The sequence below is a fragment of the Rhipicephalus sanguineus genome, chromosome 8, assembly GCF_013339695.2.
Source record: "Rhipicephalus sanguineus isolate Rsan-2018 chromosome 8, BIME_Rsan_1.4, whole genome shotgun sequence".
NCBI lineage: Eukaryota > Metazoa > Arthropoda > Arachnida > Ixodida > Ixodidae > Rhipicephalus > Rhipicephalus sanguineus.
This window is the reverse complement of record NC_051183.1, coordinates 951313-975211: the sequence shown is the minus strand read 5'-3', so window position 1 is coordinate 975211 and position 23899 is coordinate 951313. Positions and strand designations below refer to the sequence as shown.

At 42.8% G+C, this 23899-nt stretch overlaps 1 protein-coding gene across 1 annotated transcript; it reads left to right on the top strand.

Annotated features, from left to right (window-relative positions):
• Positions 1-1501: 1501 nt before the first annotated feature.
• LOC119401210 (calmodulin-lysine N-methyltransferase) lies at positions 1502-17405 on the top strand (the record flags this gene model as incomplete). Its single annotated transcript, XM_037667893.1, is given in 5 exon segments — positions 1502-1576; positions 2894-2957; positions 7166-7294; positions 12890-12974; positions 16830-17405. Coding segments are annotated over 4 exon segments (352 nt in total), but the record flags the coding sequence as incomplete, so codon positions are not given.
• Positions 17406-23899: the final 6494 nt, after the last annotated feature.

Below are 23899 nucleotides of genomic sequence, written 5' to 3'. Positions count from 1 at the left end.
GGTCTGACTCTTTTTAAGGTAGAAGGGCAATTTTAAAGGCTCGTTTTTCTTTGTTAGACACTACATTAATGAGAACTAACAGACAATCAAGCCAAGGAAAGTAAAGGGGACGTTATTTGTAGTAAATTATGATATAAATGAGAAGAAATGAAAGTGGACAAAAAGATAACTTGCCGCCGGCCAGTAGGCAGCCGGCAGGCAGAAAAGGAGTGTTCCACTCTCGCTGTCTTGGCTACGAGCAGCGCTGATTAACACTGCCAGGTTTAAATGCACGGATATGCCCAATAAAATGGATGGGAGGATGACCTCTGCAAAAGCTCAATTGGTAGAGAATCAAATGCATTTTTCGAACGTTACAGGTTCAGTCCCTGCCGGTGGCAAAATATCTTTTCGTTCACTTCACTTTTTTCACATTTATATCCTAATTACTACAAATGACATCCCCTGTACTTTCCTTGGCTTGATAGTCTGTTAGTTCTTATTAATGCTGTGGCTTTTTAAGATGTGCATTGTAGCATAGCACTGTTGTATTATATATTCGCAAATATTTCTACTATACCACAGTATTAAAGCTTCGATGTTATTGCATACTTTACAGTAAACTTGTGTATGCCTGTTGCTGCTTGCTGTCATGTGAAATGGTGTCTTCAAATGGATATCTTCACTTTTTTTTTTTTAAGCCCACCTTTCTCAAACTTTGCGCGAGCAAAATTATATTTGATGCATGTTACTACCAATATTCACTTCTGGGAATCGATAAATATGGTGAAATTATGTTTTAACAACAGTGCAGGCTGTCACTGAAGTTCAAGTGTATATATACTGTGGTACCTCCCTAAGAGAAGTGTTAATGTGCTTACAATACAACTTCGCTCCTCTTCTGCCCCAACATTTCTGGAGATGAAGTTAACTTTGCTTGGTTAAAATTGATGTCAGTGTTCTCTACAGGGAAGCCTAATGTAACTACACTGTAAGAAAAAAAAAGAGTATGTTTTTCTGGTGAGCCCTGCCTCGTCACGTGCATGACTCTCTTTAAAGAGACGCATTAACTCTCTTTTGGGTGCCCACAACTCTCCAACAAGAGTGTAGTGACCTCCAAAGAGAGTTCACAGTGTTTCTTTAAAGAGAGTCATATGTGTGGCAAGGCAGGGCTAAAAAAAAGAGTCAAGAGGACTCTTTCTTTTCTTAGAGTGTATGGGCAACACATTTCATTATTAATAGAGCAACTGAATACTGATTAATACCTTGTAATTAAGAGAAAATAGCTAATTAATAACTTCTGATACTCAATTCATAGCTTCTAATATTAAACAGTGTACACACATTGATGCCTGACCTGGACAGTTGAAGTGCCACTTACGGGAGTTGTAGATAACGCAGTGTAGATTTCACAGCCTCATTTAGTACCTATAAGCAGCTGTACTTAAATGTGACTCTGGCATCTTTAAAGACAATTTTAAAAGAGGGCGTGCTCTAATTCAAGCTGGCTCCCATTGTGCAGGAGAATACGTTGGGACAACGACGACGACATTGGGGACCTGGTGGGCCGGTTTGATGTCATCATCTCGGCTGACTGGTGCGTATACCACCCTCTGGTATAGCTGGCGTTATATAGTGATGTCATACATATGCTTTGTGTTTCGAAACTGGTTCATTAAATGAAGTTGAGAAAAAGCGACAAACTGGGCTTGTTGGAGGCTGTTTGTATTTTATTCATGCGCTGCGCACTAAAGTTGCCCCCCTCTCTTTGTCGCCATTCTTGTCTTTTGTGTGCAGCTTAAGAAGAAAGTGCGCTTTAATAAAACGATTGCCTGTGGCTGGCAGGGCACATTCATTATATTGTCATGTTTTGATGACTGTAACGAGCGGAGTAGCTTAAAGGGCTAGGTAAAAATTTAGCATTTTTAAGCAAACTTGTGCCCAGCAAAACAAAAAATGCTTACGGTAAAACGACAGAGGCAACCGCAATCGTCAGTCGTCAAAATCTGATCTATGGATGAAGCACGCCTATGCGCTATCATACATTCCATTATAATTGCCGTGACTCACATGAGTTCTAAAATGTACACGCTCATTTGCATCACGTATGCAATCCGATTAGAATTGTCAGTAACGTTCGAGGAGCTTCCGATAATTGCGGGCGCATTTTGCGCTGAGTGAGTGCATTGAAAAACTATCAGTGAAAAAAACATTGACAGGTGTGCTTGTCAATATTACCCAAATTACTTGGAGGGGCACACATTACTTCTACAGTGGACTTTGCGATGATGGTAAATTTCAGCTACAAAATCTTGATCATTTGCTTTACAGTGCATGTCCCAGTTGCAGAATTAAAATGAAACAGTAATGAAGCCATCTTTGTTTAACAGAAGTTTAGCAGAAACTGGTGCTCAGCGTCAGTGTCAGCACCAGCTTTACTTTAATTTTATTTATTTTATACATTGTGCAGCCTCAATGAGAGTATTGCAGGATAGACAAACATAGGAACATTTATTAACAAGCTTGCTGAATTCTTTCAATGTTCGTGAATGAATGTTTCCCAATACATGAGTTCCAGGTTTCAGTTGTTGACCGCAAAAACCACCATTTAAAGTAGTCGGTACAGGTGAAAAAAGTCGAGATATCTAGGGCACGGTGACTCCTTGTTGATGAAGGTTTGGAGAAACTCGGATAGTTATCTAGAAAAGAGAGATGAGGAGAGTTAGTTAACATTTAAAGGAATTTTAGGCATTCAGGACGGCAACACATTGCAAGAGTAATTGATGTTTGGGTCTCGGGTAAATATGCATAGCTTTTGCACAATATTTTATAAAGCCTGACATTTCATAACTGCCTTACGAGGCTCCAAACCAGCTGGCATTAACATGCAATTCGCTTTTCACTTTTCCCACAGCCTATTCTTTGACGAGGGACGCCAGCCACTTGTCAACACAATCTGGAAACTTTTAGGAGACAAGGTAAGTCTTGCTGATTCAAGTTACAATCAGCCGAAACACTGAACAGATTCTCTGTATTCGTGTGTGTGTTTCACTGCTTGTTTGTTTGACGGTTTATTTCAGTCTCTCCTCCTTCAAGAAATATCTGTAATACTTTCTTACTACTGAGTGCAAAGGTACAACATAAACGATACAGAGTTTTGTGTTCTTTATAATTTTTTATGTAGAAGAGTGCAGCCCGTTTGGGGGGCCTCGTGTCGTCCTCTTGTGTAACCGAGCGAATACAGAGCACAGTGGAAATTGAAGAACAGTCTCTGTGAAGGCTTTGCTGAGGGATTTCGTAATGGTAGAATAACAGCCCTCTCGATAACATGTGACGCTGATATATGGCACGTCGTACATCTCGGGGGAATTCCAACTAGTCGAAAATTTAATGCCGAACACGCCACATACCCGATGCATTTCAATGCTTGCAGGAAGTGCTTTTATATAATGAACTTTACACGTACAATCAGTGTTGCCCGTTCCACTTATAACAAGCGGATTTGGGCTTTTCCCAGTTGCTTGTCGCGTTTTTTGGGCCTATTTGCATTTTTCCAGCAAATATAGTTATTTTAGGGATCGTCACTTTCACCAAAAATGTTTGTCGCTCACTTATAGCACATTTGTCGATGACTTTGGGTAGTTTAGTATTGAAGTCAAACATACGTTGGGGGTCAACATGTAACGTTAATCATGCACTGGCAAACGTGCATTCAACCTAACGGGGACTTTCCTGGAAACAATGTTAAAAAGTAAATATGTGCTTACGTTCATAGTTGCCCATATTTTCGCTGTATAGAATAATTAAAGTGATTTTTTCAACTCCCCTTCATACTTTAGTGACATTTTTTATTATAATTAAATATATTTCCAAGAATGGGAAAGCTCATAAAGTTTCCGCTTCTTTTGGACTTCTCGAAAGTCGCGCCACTTTTCTGGGGCTTCTTTTGGGACGATTATTTGCTTGTTAGCTCGGTAGCATCCAGAAACTCTGGGTAAAATACAAATGTAAAAGGAAAACTCTTGCTATGAACTCATTGTTGAGTGATTTCATAATGGTGGAATAAAAGCTCTCTCTAGGAGACCATGTAAAGCTGCCACAGAGCATTGTACACACCAGGAAAATTCTTTGTGAAAATTTGCAAGAAACCAGGTATAGATGAGACAAGGTCTTAAATATCCACAGCCACATTCAAAATAGCTCTGCATTCCTGCCAGCAGCATTGTTAGAGAGAGAGAGAGAGAAAGGTAAAGGGAAGACAGGGAGGTTAATTACAGAAAGTCTCCGGTTTGCTACCCTGTACTTGGAAAAGGGAAATGGGATGTAAAAGAATGAAAGAGAAGAATAGTTTGTGACGACAGCAGGCGACAGAATAAAAACAAAATAAGACACAGTCATGACCATGGGCCAAGTACCACACAGCAACATTTTCTGCCAACAGCCACAGTTTATTAGAGCTTTCAGCACTCATAATTTGACCTAAGGTGACCCTTGTGTCTGTGTTCAATTCAGGAAAATTGTATTTTGCCCTATCGCTACAGTCCTTAGTTTTTCTCTTTGATAGGCTTTTCTGCGCAACATGACACTTCGTCACATAGCATAACTGCAATGCAGCGAAGCAATCCTTATACTCCAAGAAAAAATCGAGCGTTTGGGTAGTATTTCTGCCACACAACTACAATCATAATCTACCTCCCGTACTTTCCTTGCGTTATCACTGCGGCCCCGCCCCTTCCCGGTCACAAACGGTGCGCGCGTTATCAGCATGACGTAGCACTCTCGATATAGGAAAGTGGCGAGAGCCGAGCTTTCAAGAAAGGAAACGCGAGCAAAGCGGGTGACGATTTAACAAGACTGTTGGTTGGCCTAGTTGGTATTTACTTGAGGACATAATCTGGCTGCAAATTAGAACGCACACAACAAAGGGAGGAACATGATGGCATGATGAGCAGCATTCAGCCGCTCATCCTGTAATCGTGTTCCTCCCTTTGTTGTGTGTGTGTTCTAATTCGCGGCCAAATTATGTCCTTAAAATGATGATTATATATCGTTGTGTGGCAGAAATACTGCGCAAATAGTACTCTATTTTTTCTTCGAGCATAAAGCGCAACTGTGCAACACATTTAGCCGAGCTGAGCACGCGTTAGATAAAAGACTGTTACTAGTTGTTTGCTGGTCCACCTTTGTTCATCACTGCATCATTAGTTCTACTTTTTAATTAATGAGAACATGTGATCTTCCCTATGGTTTCTATGACTTCGTTGTCTTTTGTCGTCGGATAATGATTCAGATGTAGACTACAATACTAGGAGGGCTGACTTGCTGAGACAATTAGTTAGGCTCTTTATGCCATTTTATGGTGCCAGCACCTAGCGACATTATGATTTTCACAGAGCACACCGAAATTCACCGCCAGCCAACTGTAGTGGGACTTTTCTGTCGTGTGTATGCACACACATTGTGTGCACACTTTAGAGTGAAAGATGACTGTTGTGCAGTGTGTATGTTTCATCAAGATGGCACATGCACACTGCAGAACAGTCATTTTTCACTCTAAAGTCTACCCAAGCTCACCAAAAAGTCAGTAAATGCTAGGGGCTGGCGCCATAAAAGACACTTATATGGAACATTAAAGGGACACTAAAGTAAAACTATGAATCACTCAAGACTGATAAATTATACTCTGAAAACTCTGTTGTCCTTAATTTCACGATCATAGGTTTATTAATAGAGGAGAAAATCAAGGTCAGAGTTTCATTTTTAAGCTTCGTGCCAAAATCTCCGCACATGACATCACGTATTTCAAAATTTTTTAGTCATATTTCGGCCACACTGGCAGTGAATCAATCTACTAATGTCCTGTTGTTTTCTAGTTTTCTGCCTTGTCCCTTCGCGGTCAAATTTTCAATTGTGCTGCCATACCAACTCGCTGCTCTTTCCATCCTTTTGAACCAATCAGTCAGTCAATTTTTATTTTTTCTAATACGTACAATGGCATTTTATTTTTATACAGGGCCCTAGAACCCTTTCAAGCGCTGTAGCAGGGGTCCGTTTTTTAACAGAAGTGGTTGCAATCTAACTGCAAGGCAAAGAGATACAAATATTACTGTAGGTTTGAGACAAATGCAGGCGAAAACATCTTTGCGCTGTTAATAACAAGATTGTACTTTTTTTTAAAATGCTGCCACGCCTTGTTTATCATACTTGTGGAAAAAAATGCTCATGTTTGTCATACAAGGCGCGTGATTTTTCTATACATATGACGCACCTATAAATTCAACAAGACGTCCGTACCTTATACACTAGAAAGCAGGGTACTACAATTTGAAGGGTTTTAGCTCACAGGGTTAAAATGGAATCAGCTCGCACGGGATAGGGTAAACTGGATATCATTGGGAGAGGCCTTCATCCTTCAGTGGACAAAAACAGGCTGACACTGATGATGATGAGTTTTGAGGACAGTAAAAGGTTGTCTATTTGTGCAAGAAATGAATCTAAGATCACTGTAATATGGATGCCATCTTGATGCAAAGGTGCTAACTGTGCTTGACCAAGTACTAAATCTGAATATGAATTACCCTTTATGTAGTGAATAATAATTACTGCTTATGAATGAATTACCCCTTTAGAATTTCCCCTGAACTTGAATTGCCCTTTATGTAAAGAATATTAATTACTCCTTATGAATGAATTACCCTTGAACATGAATGAATTATTACACCTTATGCTATTTTTGAATTACCCTTTTCTTATTAACCCTGAACGTGAATTACCCTTTATGCTGTGAATATTAGTTACCCCTTATGAATGGATTGCCCCTTTAGAATTATCCCTGAACATGAATTACCCTTTACATAATGAATTATTATTACCCCTTCTGAATGATTAACCCCTGGACATGAATGACCCTTTAGGCAATGGATATTAATTGCCCCTTATGAGTGAATTACCCCTTTAAAATTTCCCCTGTACATGAATCGCCCTTTATGTAAGGAATAATTATTACCCCTTATGAAGGAACTACCCTATGTGCAATAAATATTAATTACCCTGTGTGAATGAGCTACCCCGTTGGAATTACTCCTGAACCTGAATTACATCTTATGAGAGCATTACCTCTTACGTAAAGCCTCCTTGAAAGGGAAGAGGCCTTTGTGGTAATAAACTGAAATGAACTGAATTGCAGGGCCTCGCCGTGATCCTGGCACCATCTCGGGGGCGAACGTTCCAGCACTTTGTGGAGCTAGCGCAGTCACGGTTCTACGTTGAAATACTCATGGCCTACGACACCTGCGTCTGGGAGCTCCATGCCCGGGTGAGTGTTATGGTGTTTATGGTTGTTATGGGTAGGCTATGAAGGGTGGATACTTTTGGCCATGTTGGTAGGGCAAGTGTCAGAACAGCGCAACAGGCGAGGACTAGTGAAGAACACACACACTGACTTTCAACAACCAAACGTTAAATTTTGTCCTGTCCTCAAGCACAATCAACACGTTACAAGTGATTTGTTATTTTATAGCGTCAACACGGCTGATCACCGCACCCTCTTCGACACATGCCTCCATACCATGTGTTTGTATGTGTGGGAGGGGATGTCTTCGCTTCATTAATAAATGGTGTTGAAAGTTAAAAAAAAAAGGTTGTTGAAAGTCGGCACTGTGTGTTCTTCACAACTCTGTCTGTTGCACTGGTACATTTATAATGCGTAGGTGTTTTAATTTAAGACCAGGTGAAAAGACACGAAGTATCACTTTTGTCAACGTCTCAACCACAAGGCTTTCCTCAGTGGTCAGCCACCCCAGACTTTTTCAGGACAGAAGCTCTGTCTAGGGGCTCAGATAAGACTGTGTGGGGGAGATTGCTGCAACCTTTTTCATACCTGTGGAGCTTGCCCAGCTGTAGAAGCATAGTTCTGTGCCTCATAATCATGTGCTTGTTTTGGGACGTAAAACCCCAACAATTATCATAGAAACATATCTCTTTATTTTTGAACAAATATTTGTGAAACTTTCGCCGCTTATGTGTCTTTGTGTGCCGATTTGAAATATGCACTTTTTAAGGTATCGATCATTATTTCATCTGCTTTGTTAGGAGCAAGATTTTTTTTCTAAAGGGTTAGAGTTACAAAGCAAGTCAGCATATTGTGATAGTCTAGAATGAAAACAGCATGCAGCAAAACTATAAAGGACGCTAAACCGATTTGAACATAAGTTATGGTATCTTCAACTTTCAGGAGTGAAATCTCTGCTTAACATTGACTCACTTGCATATGTTCAAATTGGTTTATAACATACATTTTTGTTTCATTGCATACAGTCCTCATAACAAAATTTGTGATACGTTTACTTGCTTTGCGACTCTTGCAGTTTAGAAGAAATCCTTGCTCTTATCAATGTGAGAAGTATATGATATTTAAAAAACTGCATACGGTTGCTTGAAATCGGCATGTAAAAATACGTAAGCTGTGACGTTTCATAAAGATTTGCTCAAAAACAAAAAAACACGTTTCTAAACATGGCCTCACCATAAGTGAGGTGACATGTGTTGTGAAGCTGTTTGTCGCTCTAAGTGTCGTCGAAATTGTGTACCTTGACACACACGAGCAGATTTTCTGGCACTGTCTTTTTTCATTTTCACTCTTTTAACAGCGAAGCTGTTTAGCAAATCGTTCTTTGTGAGTCGGCCGCAGTAAACTCGTCATTTTAACGGGTATGTGCCGCTGTGCGGCTACCTGAGAGCGAGTACAGAGTGAGAGAGAGAGAGAGAAACAAACAGAGAGACGGAAAGAAAGATACTAAGAAAGAGAAAAAGAAAAATTCTTGCCGAAAAGAATTCTTCATGAGGTGGAATTCGAAGTCGCGTACCCTAGATCCGAAGGCTAGCGTCCTAACCACTCGGCTATCCAGGCACACTAGCAGAGCATAGCATAGCCTTGTATAGTATAGTGCAGCAAGGGGGTGCGAAAGGGAATTGAGTGTGAGGAGGAGAGATGTGATAGTGAGGAGAAGGGGAGAGAGCAAAGCGTAGCACAGAAAAAATGAGAAAGAGAAATAGAAAGCAGTGCAGAAAGAAAAAGAAAGAGAGACACAGATAACATCAACGAAAGAGAGAAAAGTAGAGAGAGAAAATGAAAGAAAGAGGAAGCAAGCATGGCGTCGTCTAGCGACCAGATACCGCACCACCTGGCCAAGCTGCGCATACGCAATAGACCTTATGCAAAATTGCTGCCATCTGTCGGAGGTTTGACGAAGCTACCCATTCGGCGCCATGTTGGAGGCTTGTGGCCGAATCGTATTGCTGTCGCTGCTATAACTTCTTGGTTGTATGTGCTTTGATAGTGGGCAATCGGGGTATGAAAACGTCAAACGAGTGTGTAAGGGCCTGTACATGTTACCGGCATTTCCTAGTTACAGTACAGACCACTTACAACGTAACCGCATATAGTGCAGGACCGGTTATAATGCGGTCTTTTTCGACTCCCGTTTACCCTCCCATAGAACCGCATGTATACGCATACCGCTTAAAAACCGTTTATAATGCGGTTGCGGGAAAATATTTCCGACAAACGCGGTAGCGAGTGCGGTTCTCAAAGGAGGTACGCCGCTGGGGAGGGAGCGACGAGGTCGTTACAAAGGGCGAGGGCACGCACAGTGAACGAACGAGGGGCGGAGGGAGGAAAAAGACTGCGGCAGCGCTGTGCGGGCTCGGTTGCTCGGATGGTGGTTGCTTAGGCGACGGAGTAGCCGTTGCACCGGCGGCGGCAAGGCTCCGCGGCCGCTTGCCGGCAGTGCGTTCCGCGTGCAACGTACGATCGCGTCCTCATCAAGCGCGCTTTAAAGCAAGTTTCCTGTCGGGAAAAGCATCGTCGTTATCACACTTGCTACAGATATCGCGTTTGCTACCTCGTCCGCAAATTGAAAAGTTTTGCGGCTTCATGACGCGGGCTTTCGCCTTTTCTGCCAGTGCGCGGACTTAAACCTTGGCGGTCTTTTGTCGCCGTTGATCTCCCGGCCGCGAACACTAACTTCGTATCACGCGCGCTGTTCTTGGGTTAGTGCTTGAGTGCGATCTTTTCGACCTCCGATCTTCTTGTCTCGGACAAACTTCCCGCGACTACATGCTGAACCGCAGGCTAGGCCTAATCAGCGTTGGTTGCTTTTCGGTAGCGGTCGCGGGCGATAAAAGTTGCGGTTTGGTGCGGAATCAACGAAACTTTTTGCGATGGCTGCACTTGAAGGGAAGGGGATCATATCGTTAATGAAACGAGGGCATGGTTGGCACATGCAGCTCTCGAATGGTGGTTCCGGATTCGATTGCAATGTCTTGGACATTGCGTGCGCGCCCGTGAAATCGAACGATCGGTACCGCTCAGCACGTGAAATTTCGGTCGCGATTCGACATGGTTTCGGTGTAATGCGCATACCTCGAGGTAGTCGGCGAATTTCCGCGATGGCACTTTGTTTTGTTTGCTTTTTTTCCCCGTGTACATTTCGTTGGCAATGCGGGTCTTTGGCGGTTAATTTTTGAACATTTGGAGATTTAAGTGGTTGTAAGCGCCCCAAATCGCATATGTCGATTATCGGACACGCGAGGCTACATGCTCTACACGTTTTGCGCAAGTGCAGACTTTGAAAAAGGTTGTTTTGGTTATAGTGCGGTACCGCTTATAGTGCGGATATTCGCGACTCCGGCGACTTACGTTATAAGCGGTCTATACTGTATTACGTTGATGGTTATTACGTGTAAAGAACTGCCTCATAGTGAGAAGAAAATACAAGTTTGACGCCACGAGTCACGTGTAGGCCTGCCGTCGTCGAAAATGAAACTTTGCGCTAGGTTACAAATTTGGTCTGTCTGTTTTCAATGTAGCGAATAAAGCGTTGTTAGCTATCTGAATATCAGGCGTGTAGTATAGGATGCATGGGAAGAAGCGTTAACGCACGACACGGCTAGGCACAGCGATGACGGAAAGAAAGTGCTGTAGACCCAATTTAAAACGCATTTCGTAAGGGACAGCCTATGTCGAGCTGATGTATTGTGCATGTGATTTTAAATTAAAGGCATTGTCCTCATTTTTATTTTTTAAATAAAAAATATTTCGCAGCTTTAGTCACCGACGTATGTTATGTATATAATAACTGCACGATTAAAATGTAAGATATTTGCGCATCTCACGCACGTGAAAAGTGAACATTAAAAGTGTTGTGTCTCCAAGCAGTAGATGCCGATCAGCTGGTGTTCTATTGAATATCCTTCCGACATGTGTTTCTATATAACACGATACGCCAAAATCACGTGCACATCGTTGCTTTCGGGTCCTACTGGTGCCTTGCAATATCAACCCGTAGCGGCAAGGCAGTTTTGCGTCGCCGACTGAACGCCTGCGAAACCACCAGCGGTAGCGCACCCACAGTCGAATGCAGCACGTTTCCCGGAATAAAACACGTTGCGGGGCTAGTTGGTGATACATACTTATTTAAAAATTGTAGCGCTATGTCCTGTCATGTACCTTTCTTCTTGTCCTCGTCTAATATAGCGCTACAATTTTTAAATAAGTACGTTTCCCGGAATAGCATTTTTTTTTTAGTTTTATAAAAAAAGTGCCACGCACATGAAGCACCTGTTAAAATTTCCTAGCACACAGGGGTGGATACAGGACTTGTATAAATTAAACAAAAAAAGGTAAGGGGTGGGAGGCGGTCAGGATATCCGGGCCACCCGTCTGAATCTGGCAGTGATACTACCACATGAAATGCTTGAAAAATACGCATAGTGAAGCAATACGCGCGCAAAGCATCCCACCGAACGCTACCTTGTTAAACTCTACAATCGAAAACAAACTACGAACAACACGCTGCAGCACAATCGGTCCATTCGCTGAGAATCAATGACACGCATGAGCTACCTGTCTAACATGTAATTGTTATCGCAATGTAATAAACAAAGTACTGGTGTCAACAGCAGCGTAGGCATGCGCGAGCAGCCGCGATGCAGCTTTGAAGCTCGTACACGAAGCGGGTTTGTCTGTGCCTGTAAGCACACGGCGCGAAAACTGTCTCGTTCCGGCATGACATGAGTGTACTCTGATGAGTGCCGATGCTGTCACATACCGCATATATTAAGAACGGCGAGCGTAAACACGGCGTTAGTCATAAACAGTAGCCGGAGCAATGAAACGATCTGCTGATTCTCGTCGGCCGTGAGGAAATCTAATAACATGAAGGTTAGTATCCTGCAAACCTTTTTTTCACTATCGCAATTTCTTCAATCTGAGCAACACAGCACGAGAAAATATGGTGGCATTGCCGCTCCTATCAGCCGCCACACGTTGATACGCACGCTGCATGTGTGCACATGCGCACAGCGACCGCTAGATGGCAGCAATTTTGCATAAGGTCTATAGCTAAGCCACGCCCGCCGACGGAGACATCGCGTGCAACCTCCGCTCTATAGTGCATAGCCTGGTTACGTACTCCTGAAGAGGAAGCCACGCGTCTTGAAGCTAGACGTGTCGGTCGACAGAGAGTACGAGCGACGACGGGTCCGTGCTTTGCTGTGCCAAGCTTCACGCAACTTAGTGCAAACTGCTTGCAGCTTTTTCCTTTCGTTCTTATTTGAAAACGTGGAGAGGTAAACCTACACTTCTGCTTTTAATTAAGAAAAATTACTGCTCTTTGTCAGCACCATGATTGTCTGGTGCTCTCTTCATCTTTGTTTTTTTTTGGGGGGGGGGGGGGAGGGGGGCTGTTTGCACAATCGTCGACTACCAACGGGTCCAACGTTTCAGTCTTCTATTTATTTTAGATAACATTTGCTGCTACTGCTGTGGCCGAGTCTAAGTTCTTTGCTCTAAGCTTTTTGAAAGAAATACTTTGGCTTTAACCAGGGGCCATTTCTTGTTCGATTTCAGTATCAGCAGGAAAGACCAGACATCTATGACGCCAACCTTCACTATCCACAGATGCTCATCCTCCGCAAGATACTTACGGCATGAGGTGAGCCATTTGTAAACAGTTATTATGGCATCTGAGCTACCGTTCACCGGATGAATGCCTTAACCTCTTTATTCTTTCGTCAGACGTTTCCCCGCTTAGCCGGAAAACTTTACAGCAGGGGGGTTACAAACAGGAAAAAAAGAGATCTTCGTCCGCACTACGCACCTGCTAACATGACAGTCAATTCCAGAGTGATAGCTTTAACAAAAAAAAAAAAAGAATTGGCATACAGGTTCATCCTGGCCCTCTATTCTCTAATTTTCCACCGGTGATCAGGGCATGCAGATATACCTTATACAGTCAAACCTCTTTATAACAAAGTCGCATCTGCCACGAAAATGACTTCGTTATATCCGGAAATTCGTTATAAATGTATATTAATAAAACTGTATCTATTACAAGACCGTTCTTCATTTACTTCGTTATAACCGTTAATTCGTTATATCCGGGTTCGTTATGTCGAGGTTTGAGTGTAGTTTGGAGGTTTTAAGTACCTTCTGCTATCAATTCCAGTTTTGTTATTAAATATTTCATAGGGAAGCTTTAGCCTGAAATTTTTTTTTGACGAGACAACAGTGGTTCCTAATTCGGCTCTTTTTCACTGCTGTGCAACTGTGCTGCTCGCCATATGTTCCCAAGACGAGCCTGGTGGCTCTGTTTTGTAGTTTTTCCTGTTTATTAATCATACATACTTAAAAGACATACTTATCGCTCCGAGCCCACCTTGTCGCGAGTATCTCATCATCATCATCATCATCAACCTATCTTATGTCCACTGTAGTACCAGCCCCAATGACCTCTAACCCACCCCCATGTTGTGCTAGTTGATCCCATTTTATGCCTGCAAACTGAGAATTTCATCGCTCTACCTAGCCCTTCGTCATACACCGTCGCTCTTCCCATCTCATCGTATCTGTTGCAACGCTCTGATCATCAGTTGTGTGTCCTTCTCGGGGCGTGACCTCCCAAGGTCCATTTTTTTTCTCTCTTAGTATCAATTAGGATATCAGCTACCCCTGTTTCTTGTCTGATCGACTCTTCTGTTCTCCTGTGAAAACTTCGACGTTCGTTTGCTCTTTTTAATGAGCTTTTAGCACAAGAGTTAACCCCAATCAAGTGCTCGAAGTATAATTCATCATTCTAAACTGCTTCATTGTTTCTCTGTAGTATCTCTTCAAGGAAAAACGGAACTATTATGGTACACTTAACAAAAAAGGATCCTTAAGTGCTTGAAGAAACACACCAGGTTAACAGTTCAAATAATAGGTATCACAATTATGTTGTTGCGCTGCTACACGAGCGAACACATTCAATTTCTGACCACATTTCGATAGGGAAAAAATGCAGAAATCCACCTGCACTTAGAATTACTTACTTCATATTCACTTAAGTCTATTCATTTATTTCTGATGATACATTAATTTTCATTATTTCCACGGTGCTGGGACTAAAGGCGAAGAAACATACCTGACTAGGATCCTGGCACCATAGTAACAAAGAACGTAGAATGAAAGGGACTGCAGCCGCTCCAGGGAGCGAAGCAGTTTTCATGCCATCTGTCACTTCAACGCGAAGTGGTGAGAGCTCCACACGTACGAGGATATGAGCCATCTATCAATCTCAGTCGACATAGCACGCGACGGCACCCTTTTGATCATAGTTCGTAGTTGCTTCCCGAACGATGCAGCCTCTCCCCCCCACCGGCACCCTTCGTTCTCCTTCGCCCAGCACAGCCTGCCGGCACGTTTCATCTTTGCTTGAGCCACACCCCTCTGCAGCTTTCGCAAGTGTTCACTCACACATATGACGCGCTGGGCGATGTTATTGGTTTGGACTTTATATGGAACATGACGGCGACAGCAGAAATATGCCTCAAGTGTCCGTATAATTGGCAATAAAACATCACTAGTTTTCTAAGCAAGGTACATCATCATCACGCAACCTGTATTTATGTTTGCTGCAGGGAAAAGGCCTCTTTCAGTGGTCTCCAATTCGCTCTCCCTTATGTTGCATATAATTCTTGTCTAGTCTTAGTCTATTAAGTACCTATTCTTGTCTTGTCTACTCTAGTGTGTATGTATATATATATATATACATCTTCTCTATAGATATATCTGTATCTGTCTATCTTGTATCTTCGCAAGGCACAGTGACACGTAATTGATTACGTGCAGCCAGTGAAGATATTCCATTCTTCAAAACTTTTAGACACACAATAGAACCTTGGTATCATGTGTCGGGGCACGTGTTAGTGGAACCTAAGTCTTTTTTAGTGAAGTCACCTACAATGAGCCAGCAGCTTGCAAAGGAGCAACTCAGTGAATGCTTGTGGGCCTTTTGACAAAATGCTGCAGTTGACCCCTTGTACTTAACGCTTCAGATTTCTGCCTGAAATGAACTTGAAGTTCACTAATATTGAGGGAGATGCGTAGTGACAGTAGATGTGCAATGACTTGATGGCACACAACAACGAAAATTATTTAGGATGACTTTGATGCAGCTGGGCTTGATGTGATGGCAAGCACATGTTACCCTGGGAGTTTTAGTCAGCTCCCTTTATTACCGTTGCAAAGTTGGGGATGTAGCTTTCTTGCCCAACGGTTTAAGTAGCAAGTGAATTTAGGGACAGATGTCTGAGCAATACTCTTCTAAAGTGGACCCACGCATTCGTCATGTTCAACAGCTGAGCAACAAAGCTACAGAATCACTGTTGGAAAATATGTGTCGGATTCGGAACGAGAACACTTTGCCTTATTTGCCAATGCAAACAGTTCAACTCTGTCTATGTAGAGTGAACCACATTTTTAGCAGCGTAGCTGTTTAAAGGAGTACTGACATGAATTTTTAATATTTTCGGATTGTCGCTCTAGATAAAAATACTGTTGTCGAGAACCCTAAAAATAGTATTGTGATGTCGGGGCATGCATCGATTATGTGTTTAATATCGCTGCCTTAAAAAATACACTTACGGTTTCGATATCGAGGGGGCAGCTCCTCAGTGACGTGTCATTGCAGTGTGATGTCATGGGGAGACGTCACTCACGTCGTAATAGTGGCAGATCTGTCATCTGCTCGTGGTGCACGTAAACAACGATGAGTGAATTAGCGTCCAGCGACCCCGACAGCATTTTCAACGATTTAAGCGCTATGCAGGACACAGAGTTCGCAAACTCAGTGGAACTGTGTTGACTCTTCGGGATAATGTCCATTGCAGTGGGGCTGTTTTGCTAATGCTCAGCGGCGAAAACTTCAAAATCAAAGTGAAATATTTTATACGTGTTGTCTGACTCCGGTGTGTGCAGAGTGTGAACACTGCATACCAAGGAAACGAAAAACGTCCCTTTTACGATGTCTCAAAATCGTGTCGTATACTCCTTTAAGGCCAAGGCAAATCCCTGGGGATCTGTCACCCGCACTTTCAAGCCCAGCTGTAAGAGGGAGAGCATGGGTAAAGCTAAGTGGGTGAGGGGAAAGCCTAGTGTAGCGAGTTGAGCCTGGTAGAGAATGGGTAGCGACGTGGAGAGGGTGAAGCAGGATAGAAAGGGGGAGAGCAAAGGTGAAGCTATGGCTGGAGCAAAGCAAGTGGTGTGGAGAGGAGGAGAGAGCAAGAGCGCAATTGGCTGTGCCCATGAAAGGAGTCAACCAATGGTAGCGCACGCTCGAGCACAGGTGATACCGATGAGAGAGGGGGGAAGGGCGCGCCGAGCGTTGGTGAAAGCGGAGGAAAGGCACGCTGATGCCACCGGCTCCGCTGTTTAATAAGTGACGTTAAGTCAGTTTGAAGCTGTGCATAACTGTTTTTATTTTTTCTTGTTTGACTGTGGTTTCACTTGAAACATTTGCTTTTCATTGCAGCGTCATCTCAGTGCAATCGCCTAAGAAACTCAAGGGGAAAAAGTGAAAACATAAAAAAAGCGAACAGAGTCGACTCTAGTCCTGACCAGACGTCCGCCACCGACCGCCGCCATCTTGGAAAAAGACTTTCAGGACCAACTGTTGTATAGAAAATAGGGAACTTAAAAGGAACAACCGCATGCTGCGTGTTTTATGTATCCGAAGAAAAAAAAACAGAAATCTGTGTGTTTGTGTGGATGTAATGTGTTTGTTGTTCAGATGTTTTCATGGTCTCGCCACCAAATGTTTAAAAATCTAACATCATCTCATGTAGTGAAGTGTTATAAATAAGAGCAATTTATTGCGGAGGAACCTGATCTAATACATGTTGTAAATAACAAGTTATTTTCGGGAGAGAAAAATTATCATCACGGGGCAGGGCCCCATAGTGCATTTAATCCTGCCGTCTCACAATCTTTGCCAGATGTCTACGAATAATGTCATCTCGCATGAAACAAGGTGTTCACGAAAATAATTTATTGAAGAGAAATCATTGTATTTATTAAAGCCTTGAATAAAGGTTGTTATTTTGAAGAACGAGTGCTTCAGTGGTGTGGACTTCCTTCTGCAATCACTAGAGGAGGAGGCAAATGAGCATCTGATTACGACGAAACTTTCAAAAATCGAAAAATACAACACTTTACTATTTAGGCCACAAATGGTCCCGCATTGATTTCATCTGCTAACTTTAAAAAATACAAATATACAAGACTTCTAATGCCTATAGGTTTATTATGAGCCGAAAGTGGTCCCAGATCGATTTCATCTGATTACGATGACACTTTGAAAAATCGAAAAATACAAGACTTCCAAAGGCTATAGGCTTACTATTAGGCCGAAAATTCTCCCAGCTCGATTTAACCTGATTTCGGCAAAACTTTAAAAAATCGAAAAATACAAGACTTCCAAAGGCTTACTATTTAGCCAAAAAATGTCCCAGATTGATTTATTTCGACACTTCGAAAAATAAAATACAAGACTTCCGAAGGCTATCTGGCTTACTATTTAGGCCGATGATTGTCCCACATCAATTTATTCTGATTTCGATGGCACTTTGAAAAATAAAAAGAATACAAGACTTCGAAAGGCTATAGGCTTACTATTTAGGCCGAAAATTGTCCCAGATTGATTTAATCTGATTCGACGACACTTTGAAAAATCGAAAAATGGCCCCACGTAGATTTCATCTGATTACGACATCACCTTAAAAAATTGAAAAATGCAGACTTCCAAAGGCTACAGGCTTACTATTTAGGCCGAAAATGGTCCCACTTCGATTTCAGCTGATTACGACGTGACCTTAAAGAAACGAAAAATACCAGACGTCCACAGGCTATAGACTTCTTTTTAGGCCGAGAATGGTCCCAAAACTGAATTGATCAAAATCCGACGAAACATTGCAAAGTAAAAGAAAAAAACAAGATTTCCCAAAGCTAACCCATTTCATCCAAATTGGGTGAAGACTTGGAAAATTGCAAACTATAAGATTTACAAAGCCTTTAGACTTACCAATTAAGACCAAAAATGGACACAAAATCATGCTATGTCATACAAAATTGGATGAAACTTTTAAAATCCGAAAAACGCAAGATTTCCACAGGCTTACCTCTGTGATCAAAAGTAGAGTTACTGTATATGCTACCTTTAGTAACTCTACTCAAAAGTACTACCCCATTCGCAAAGAAACTGCGCAGCACGAGCAAACGACTACAAGAGACATAGAAACGGTAGAAGCGCTGTAGCATATACAGTCAGGGGCGGATCCAGGCGCTTGCTTTGGGGGGGGGGGGGGCGGTTGGTTGTTGGGGGGGGGGAGAGGGGGGAGGGGGGCGTTGCCCAACTTTAAAACTTCACGTTAGTAACCAAATGCTCATTATTTTTGTTCTCAGTTGCATTGCTCAGTGCCATTTCATTATCTAAAATAATATCTCGTAGAAAACCACGTGCAGTTTTGAAAACAATTTATTGACATGGTGGGCATGATCAAATCTTGTAATATCACAAAAACCTAAAAGTTTACGCAGGAATCTGAGTAATATCGGCGGCAAATATGAACACAAGAGAGAATGCAAATCACGCAAGCAGCATTAACCAGCATAGAGCGGCGATTTGTACGTTTACACGAAGTCTCACCGAGCTTTGTACATAGGAAAGTAGAGCGACACTCATCATTCATGAGTCATACACAAGAAGTACAATGAGGTATCTAGAGTGATACAAAACAACTACAATAATGTTTACTAAAAGTAAACATAACTGCATTATACAGGGTTGATGGCAACTTTGAAGAAAACAATTCAAGGGTTTTAAGGACTTTCAAGCACCTAACGAAGAATTTTCAAGGACTTCAAGCAACACTTGTTGAGATCGTAGAAAAAGGAAACACCAGCTTTTACAGCATGAAGCACATCCTTCATTGCACACAAGCCAAAGTAGGAACATTTCACAATTAATAGCTAACTAAAGGAATTCTCACCGTTCCTTTTTCGCTCATATTTTTTACACTGTTTTCCACGGGTTTCAGTGTTCTTCCGCTAAGTTGCTTAAACTGATTCACCTCACAATATGGATGTATTGCGTGAGCGCGTGTGCACATGACACATACACAAAATGTGCATTGCCAGCCTTAAAATTTTTTCAACTTATATGTATATAAGACATAATCGCCGCTAATATAACACAAAAACGCAGGAAAAAACACAAACATGACAACATGGGCAGCACTTGCAACTTATTTTGTGACATTTTAGGGGCAATTATGTCACATATAGCAAGTACCAACTAGGCGATGAACACGTTCACCTGTTGAGCATATATGCCCACACACACACACATATGCAAAGGGGTCGGGCTCCCTTCACTCTCTACTGCCACAAAATAAAATCCTCGTCAACCCTCTGATCAAAAGTAGGCTCGTGCAAACATAACTTTCTAGGCTCAAAGTGAATGGCAATTAGTGTCGAATAATTTTGTAGTGATTTCATATAGTAGCGGGATTTGAATTGTAGTAGGATGCAAACTATATGTGGAAAAATAATTTAAGTTTTAAAATTTCTCATACGTAAGCAATATAAGACGATAATAAAAGGAATGACTGAAGTGCAGAAGTGTGGCTTCGCGCTGGGACGGATGTCCCCTGACAAGGTGGTTTTCGGCACAGCAGTCCCGTGTTGCAGTGAAACCATCTTTAAAGCGGGTTACATGTGTTAGAATATGTCTGTTCGTTCTTTTTAAATACTTTCAAATTCTAAATTAATGTCATAGCGAATTGGAACCGTGTAATATGAGCTCGATTATTGGCACAGAACTATCCAAAATGCAATTGCTAAAAATTGGCTCAACAAAGTGTATTGACAAAATTCAAGGACATTTAGAGACCTACAAGAATTTAAGAGTTTTCAAGGCCTTAAAAGTGCTATTTCAAAATTCCAGGGTTTTCAAGGGTTTCAAGGACAGCTACGACCCCTGTAGCATAAGAAAAGGCGGCAATCTTAACCAACAAAACAAAAGTCGGAAAGAAACATGTGCAGCAGAAAAACGATATTTACACACGAATGAATGTGTATATTCGTGATAAAAAGGTTCACAGGTTTGTTAGAAAAGCATGCGGGGTTGGCATCTTCGGCAATTAAGCTTGTAAAGACTCAAACTATGGAGGCTGGTTAAATCACAAGCTCTAACCTCCGCTGTCCGCTACATTTGGTTGCGAACCGCTCAATCACTTTACTCGTGTCAATGGTAATGTCCCTATGAGCATGTAATAATGCCAGCCCAGTCAAACGCTCTTCACCCATTTGAGAGCGCATCCACGTCTTCAGACGTCGTAAAGCAGAAAAAGACCTTTCGGCACTGGCCACACTTACGGGTAGAGTGGCCAGTATCTGAAGAAATGTGTGAATTAAAGGAAAGATTTCCCTGTCGCACGTGTCCAGTGCTCCCGCAGCGGTAGTGGGAACTTCCCTTCCGTCTTCGGCCTCGCGCATCCATTTCTGTCGCCATAAACCTAGCTCAGCTTCAGCCATCTTTGCTGTCGTTGACACATTTGTGCCCATGAAAGCGGAATAGCGCCGAGAAATGTTTGCGAGATACTTTTTGTCGTCCTCTTTGTGGCGTGACTTTGGGACGGCACAAAAAGAAAAAGTTCGTAGGCACTTTCCGCCTCAACAGTGAATCGCGATTTTAAGTCAGTCAACACATTGTCCAGTAATGGAGCGTAGACTGCCGTCCTATAGTAGCTCTCTACATCAGGCATAGGGGCGTTGCATCTGTACGTCTGTCTTTTAGTAATGCGTGGCGACCGAATCTCTGTTTCCAGTTCATCTGCCAGGACGACGGCGTCCTTGTAGAGTTGCGAAAATGTTTCGGCAGAGTCCACTCTTCGCTTATCAAGAACAGCCATGGTGTCCACCAATGCGTTCTTGGCCGTTCGGACGTCAATACACTGTCTCTGGAAGAGACGACTGAGCGGAAGCGTATGGGCCAGCATGTCGGCCAAGCAGATAATAGTAACCAGGAATTCGCCGTCTTTTATGGCGGCAAGGAGCGTTTTAGCTTTCGCCGAACTGTGCATTTCAGTCCAAGTGGAGATGCTCTCCAAAGCCTTGGCCACGCTCCCAAGCGAATCACGAAATCTCATAACGCCGTCGTGCCTCTCAATCCATCTCGTTTCGCAAAGACCTTTCAGTTGACCACCAAGGATGGTTTTCAAAACAATATTTCGTTTCGGTGACGCTGTAAAAAAAGAAATCACCTCTTTCATAACACCAACAGCATTTCTAATGGACTGTAGCCTTGATGATTTGGCAGCGACAAGTTTAGTGCGTGGTTGAAGCAAGGACAGTGCACAGCATTGGGTGCCGAGCGTTTAATTTCAGATACAGCGCCACAAATCTGAGAGACCATGACGCTGCAGCCATCGGTACATATACCAACGCACTTTTCGAGATCAACTCCTAATGCCTTCAGTGCCTTAATAACTTGTTGCCCGAGCGTTATTCCTGTCACAACGGGCTCACTTATGCCAGAGCCAACAGCCGTGCTACCAATATCACTACGAATGTCTACGAACTGTACGAAGTCTTCTCGAATGACGTTGTTGTGGACATATCGCAGAACAAGACACAATTGTGACATATGAGCAACGTCAGTAGTTTCATCAAACATAACACTGTACATGCCGGATTCTTGTACCTGTTGAATTATCATAGAAAGCACTTCTTCCGCACAGCACGTGATTAGTTCATTCTGGGTTGTCTTGCTTATATATGTTGCCCGAGATGACGCATTGGCGAGATGCCTCTCGAGTTCCTTGTCACCACTGGAGACCCGAAAGCGCAATAGTTCACGAAAGTTTCCCTCGTTAGCGACTGGTGAAGCCTCTTGTGAGTTGTCGAGAAGCGAGCCATCGTCTCTATGTCCACGAAGCGGTATGCCTTGACGCCCTAGAAATATGATGCTTTCTATGATGGGTATCAGACGGTTTCTATTCTCAGTCACTTGAAGTAGACGCTGTTTGGACACTTGGTTCGCGACATCTCTTTCCGGTGCACCAGCACAAGCAAGAAAGTTTTTTGCGGCTTCCACTGCTTCCTTGTGGTATCTGGTGGCTTCATGCCGAGGAAGATCGCCATCCTTGCCTAGTAGCCTCGCAAATGTCCTGAGCGGTCTCGTCACAAGTTTCTGAAGTGGAACATTTCTTTGGTAGCCTCCAACGGCGCCTGTTGCGAACAATGCGCAGTATTTGCAATATAGACCTTTCTGACTGTTCGACAGAACAAGCCACTTAAATTTAAGCAAATGTGCACTGCTCAAATATCTTTTTTCCTCTTTGCCCCCTTTCTTGTGGATGGAGTGCGGGAAGCTATAATTTTGTGGCGGCTGCCAATGGGACTCCAGCAAACACCTCTTGGAGAAGTTGTCAACTTGCTTTTCCACGAAGTTTGCAATGTCCAAAGAACCCGACACCATGGCAGTGCCTCCACTGTCGCTGGCTGTCAAGAGCGTGGCGTCCGATCTTTTGCTTTCGTGTTCGGCATTCTGCATGCAGACAACATTCGCATCAATCTCATCTACGTGCAACGAAGGAGCGGGGAATGGAGTCTCCGTACGACTGGCTTGAGAGTCTTCTTGGCGAGTCTTCTTGGCAGCTGGACGGAAAAAACTGTCGATCGTTTTAGTACTCGCCCGCTTCATTCTTCACAGTAACTGTAAAAAGAAAGGAAATTCGCACTAAACGTTTTTCACTATCGAAGAAAAAGATGTAGGCAAAACAAAGCTGAATTTTTTTTTCAACATTTCTTTTGGAATGGTTTCAGAAGTGCAGATAAGAAATTGTAGAACAGTTTTCATTTTCAAACGGTACAAATGATTACACAAACGTACAAAATCGTTTGCAAGCGTGGTAGCAATACAAGAAACGAATAGAGCGTTTTAGAAAATTACGGTAATACCGTGCCATATATGGTACAGTATTACCGCACCACTCCTCCTTTCTAGCTCGTTGTGTTTTTGCAGCTCCCCGTACCAGTTACTGTGCGTCCCCCGAACAACAGGTTCCTCCTTCACCATACAAAGACTGAGAGGCAGCACTTAGGCGTGACAATTTCATAGTCATTTTTGAAGAAAAGCATTTGTAGAGCTGATGTACCCTCACTGGAATTAGGAGCGGCAAATGCACAAGAGAGAAGGAGGAGTGGTGCGGTAATACCGTACCGTATAGGGCACGGTATTAGCGTAACTTGCTAAAAAACACTAATAGAGCGTTTTAGCAAGTTACTGAAATACGGTACGCAAATCGGTAAGGCAGTATGGTAGCGTTCCTCCTTTCCCGCTGGTTCTTTTGCCGTTCCCCGTTCCAGTGACAGTGCGTACCCCAAACGACAGGTGTCTCGTTAACAATGTGTAGGCTGACAGGCAACGATCAGGCGTGACAACCCCACAGTAATTTTGAAAAAGCTTTTGTGGTGTTGGGGTTTATATAGGTGATTCTGTTCAGAAATAAGAAGTGGGGTTTGGTGTGCACGATAACTGTT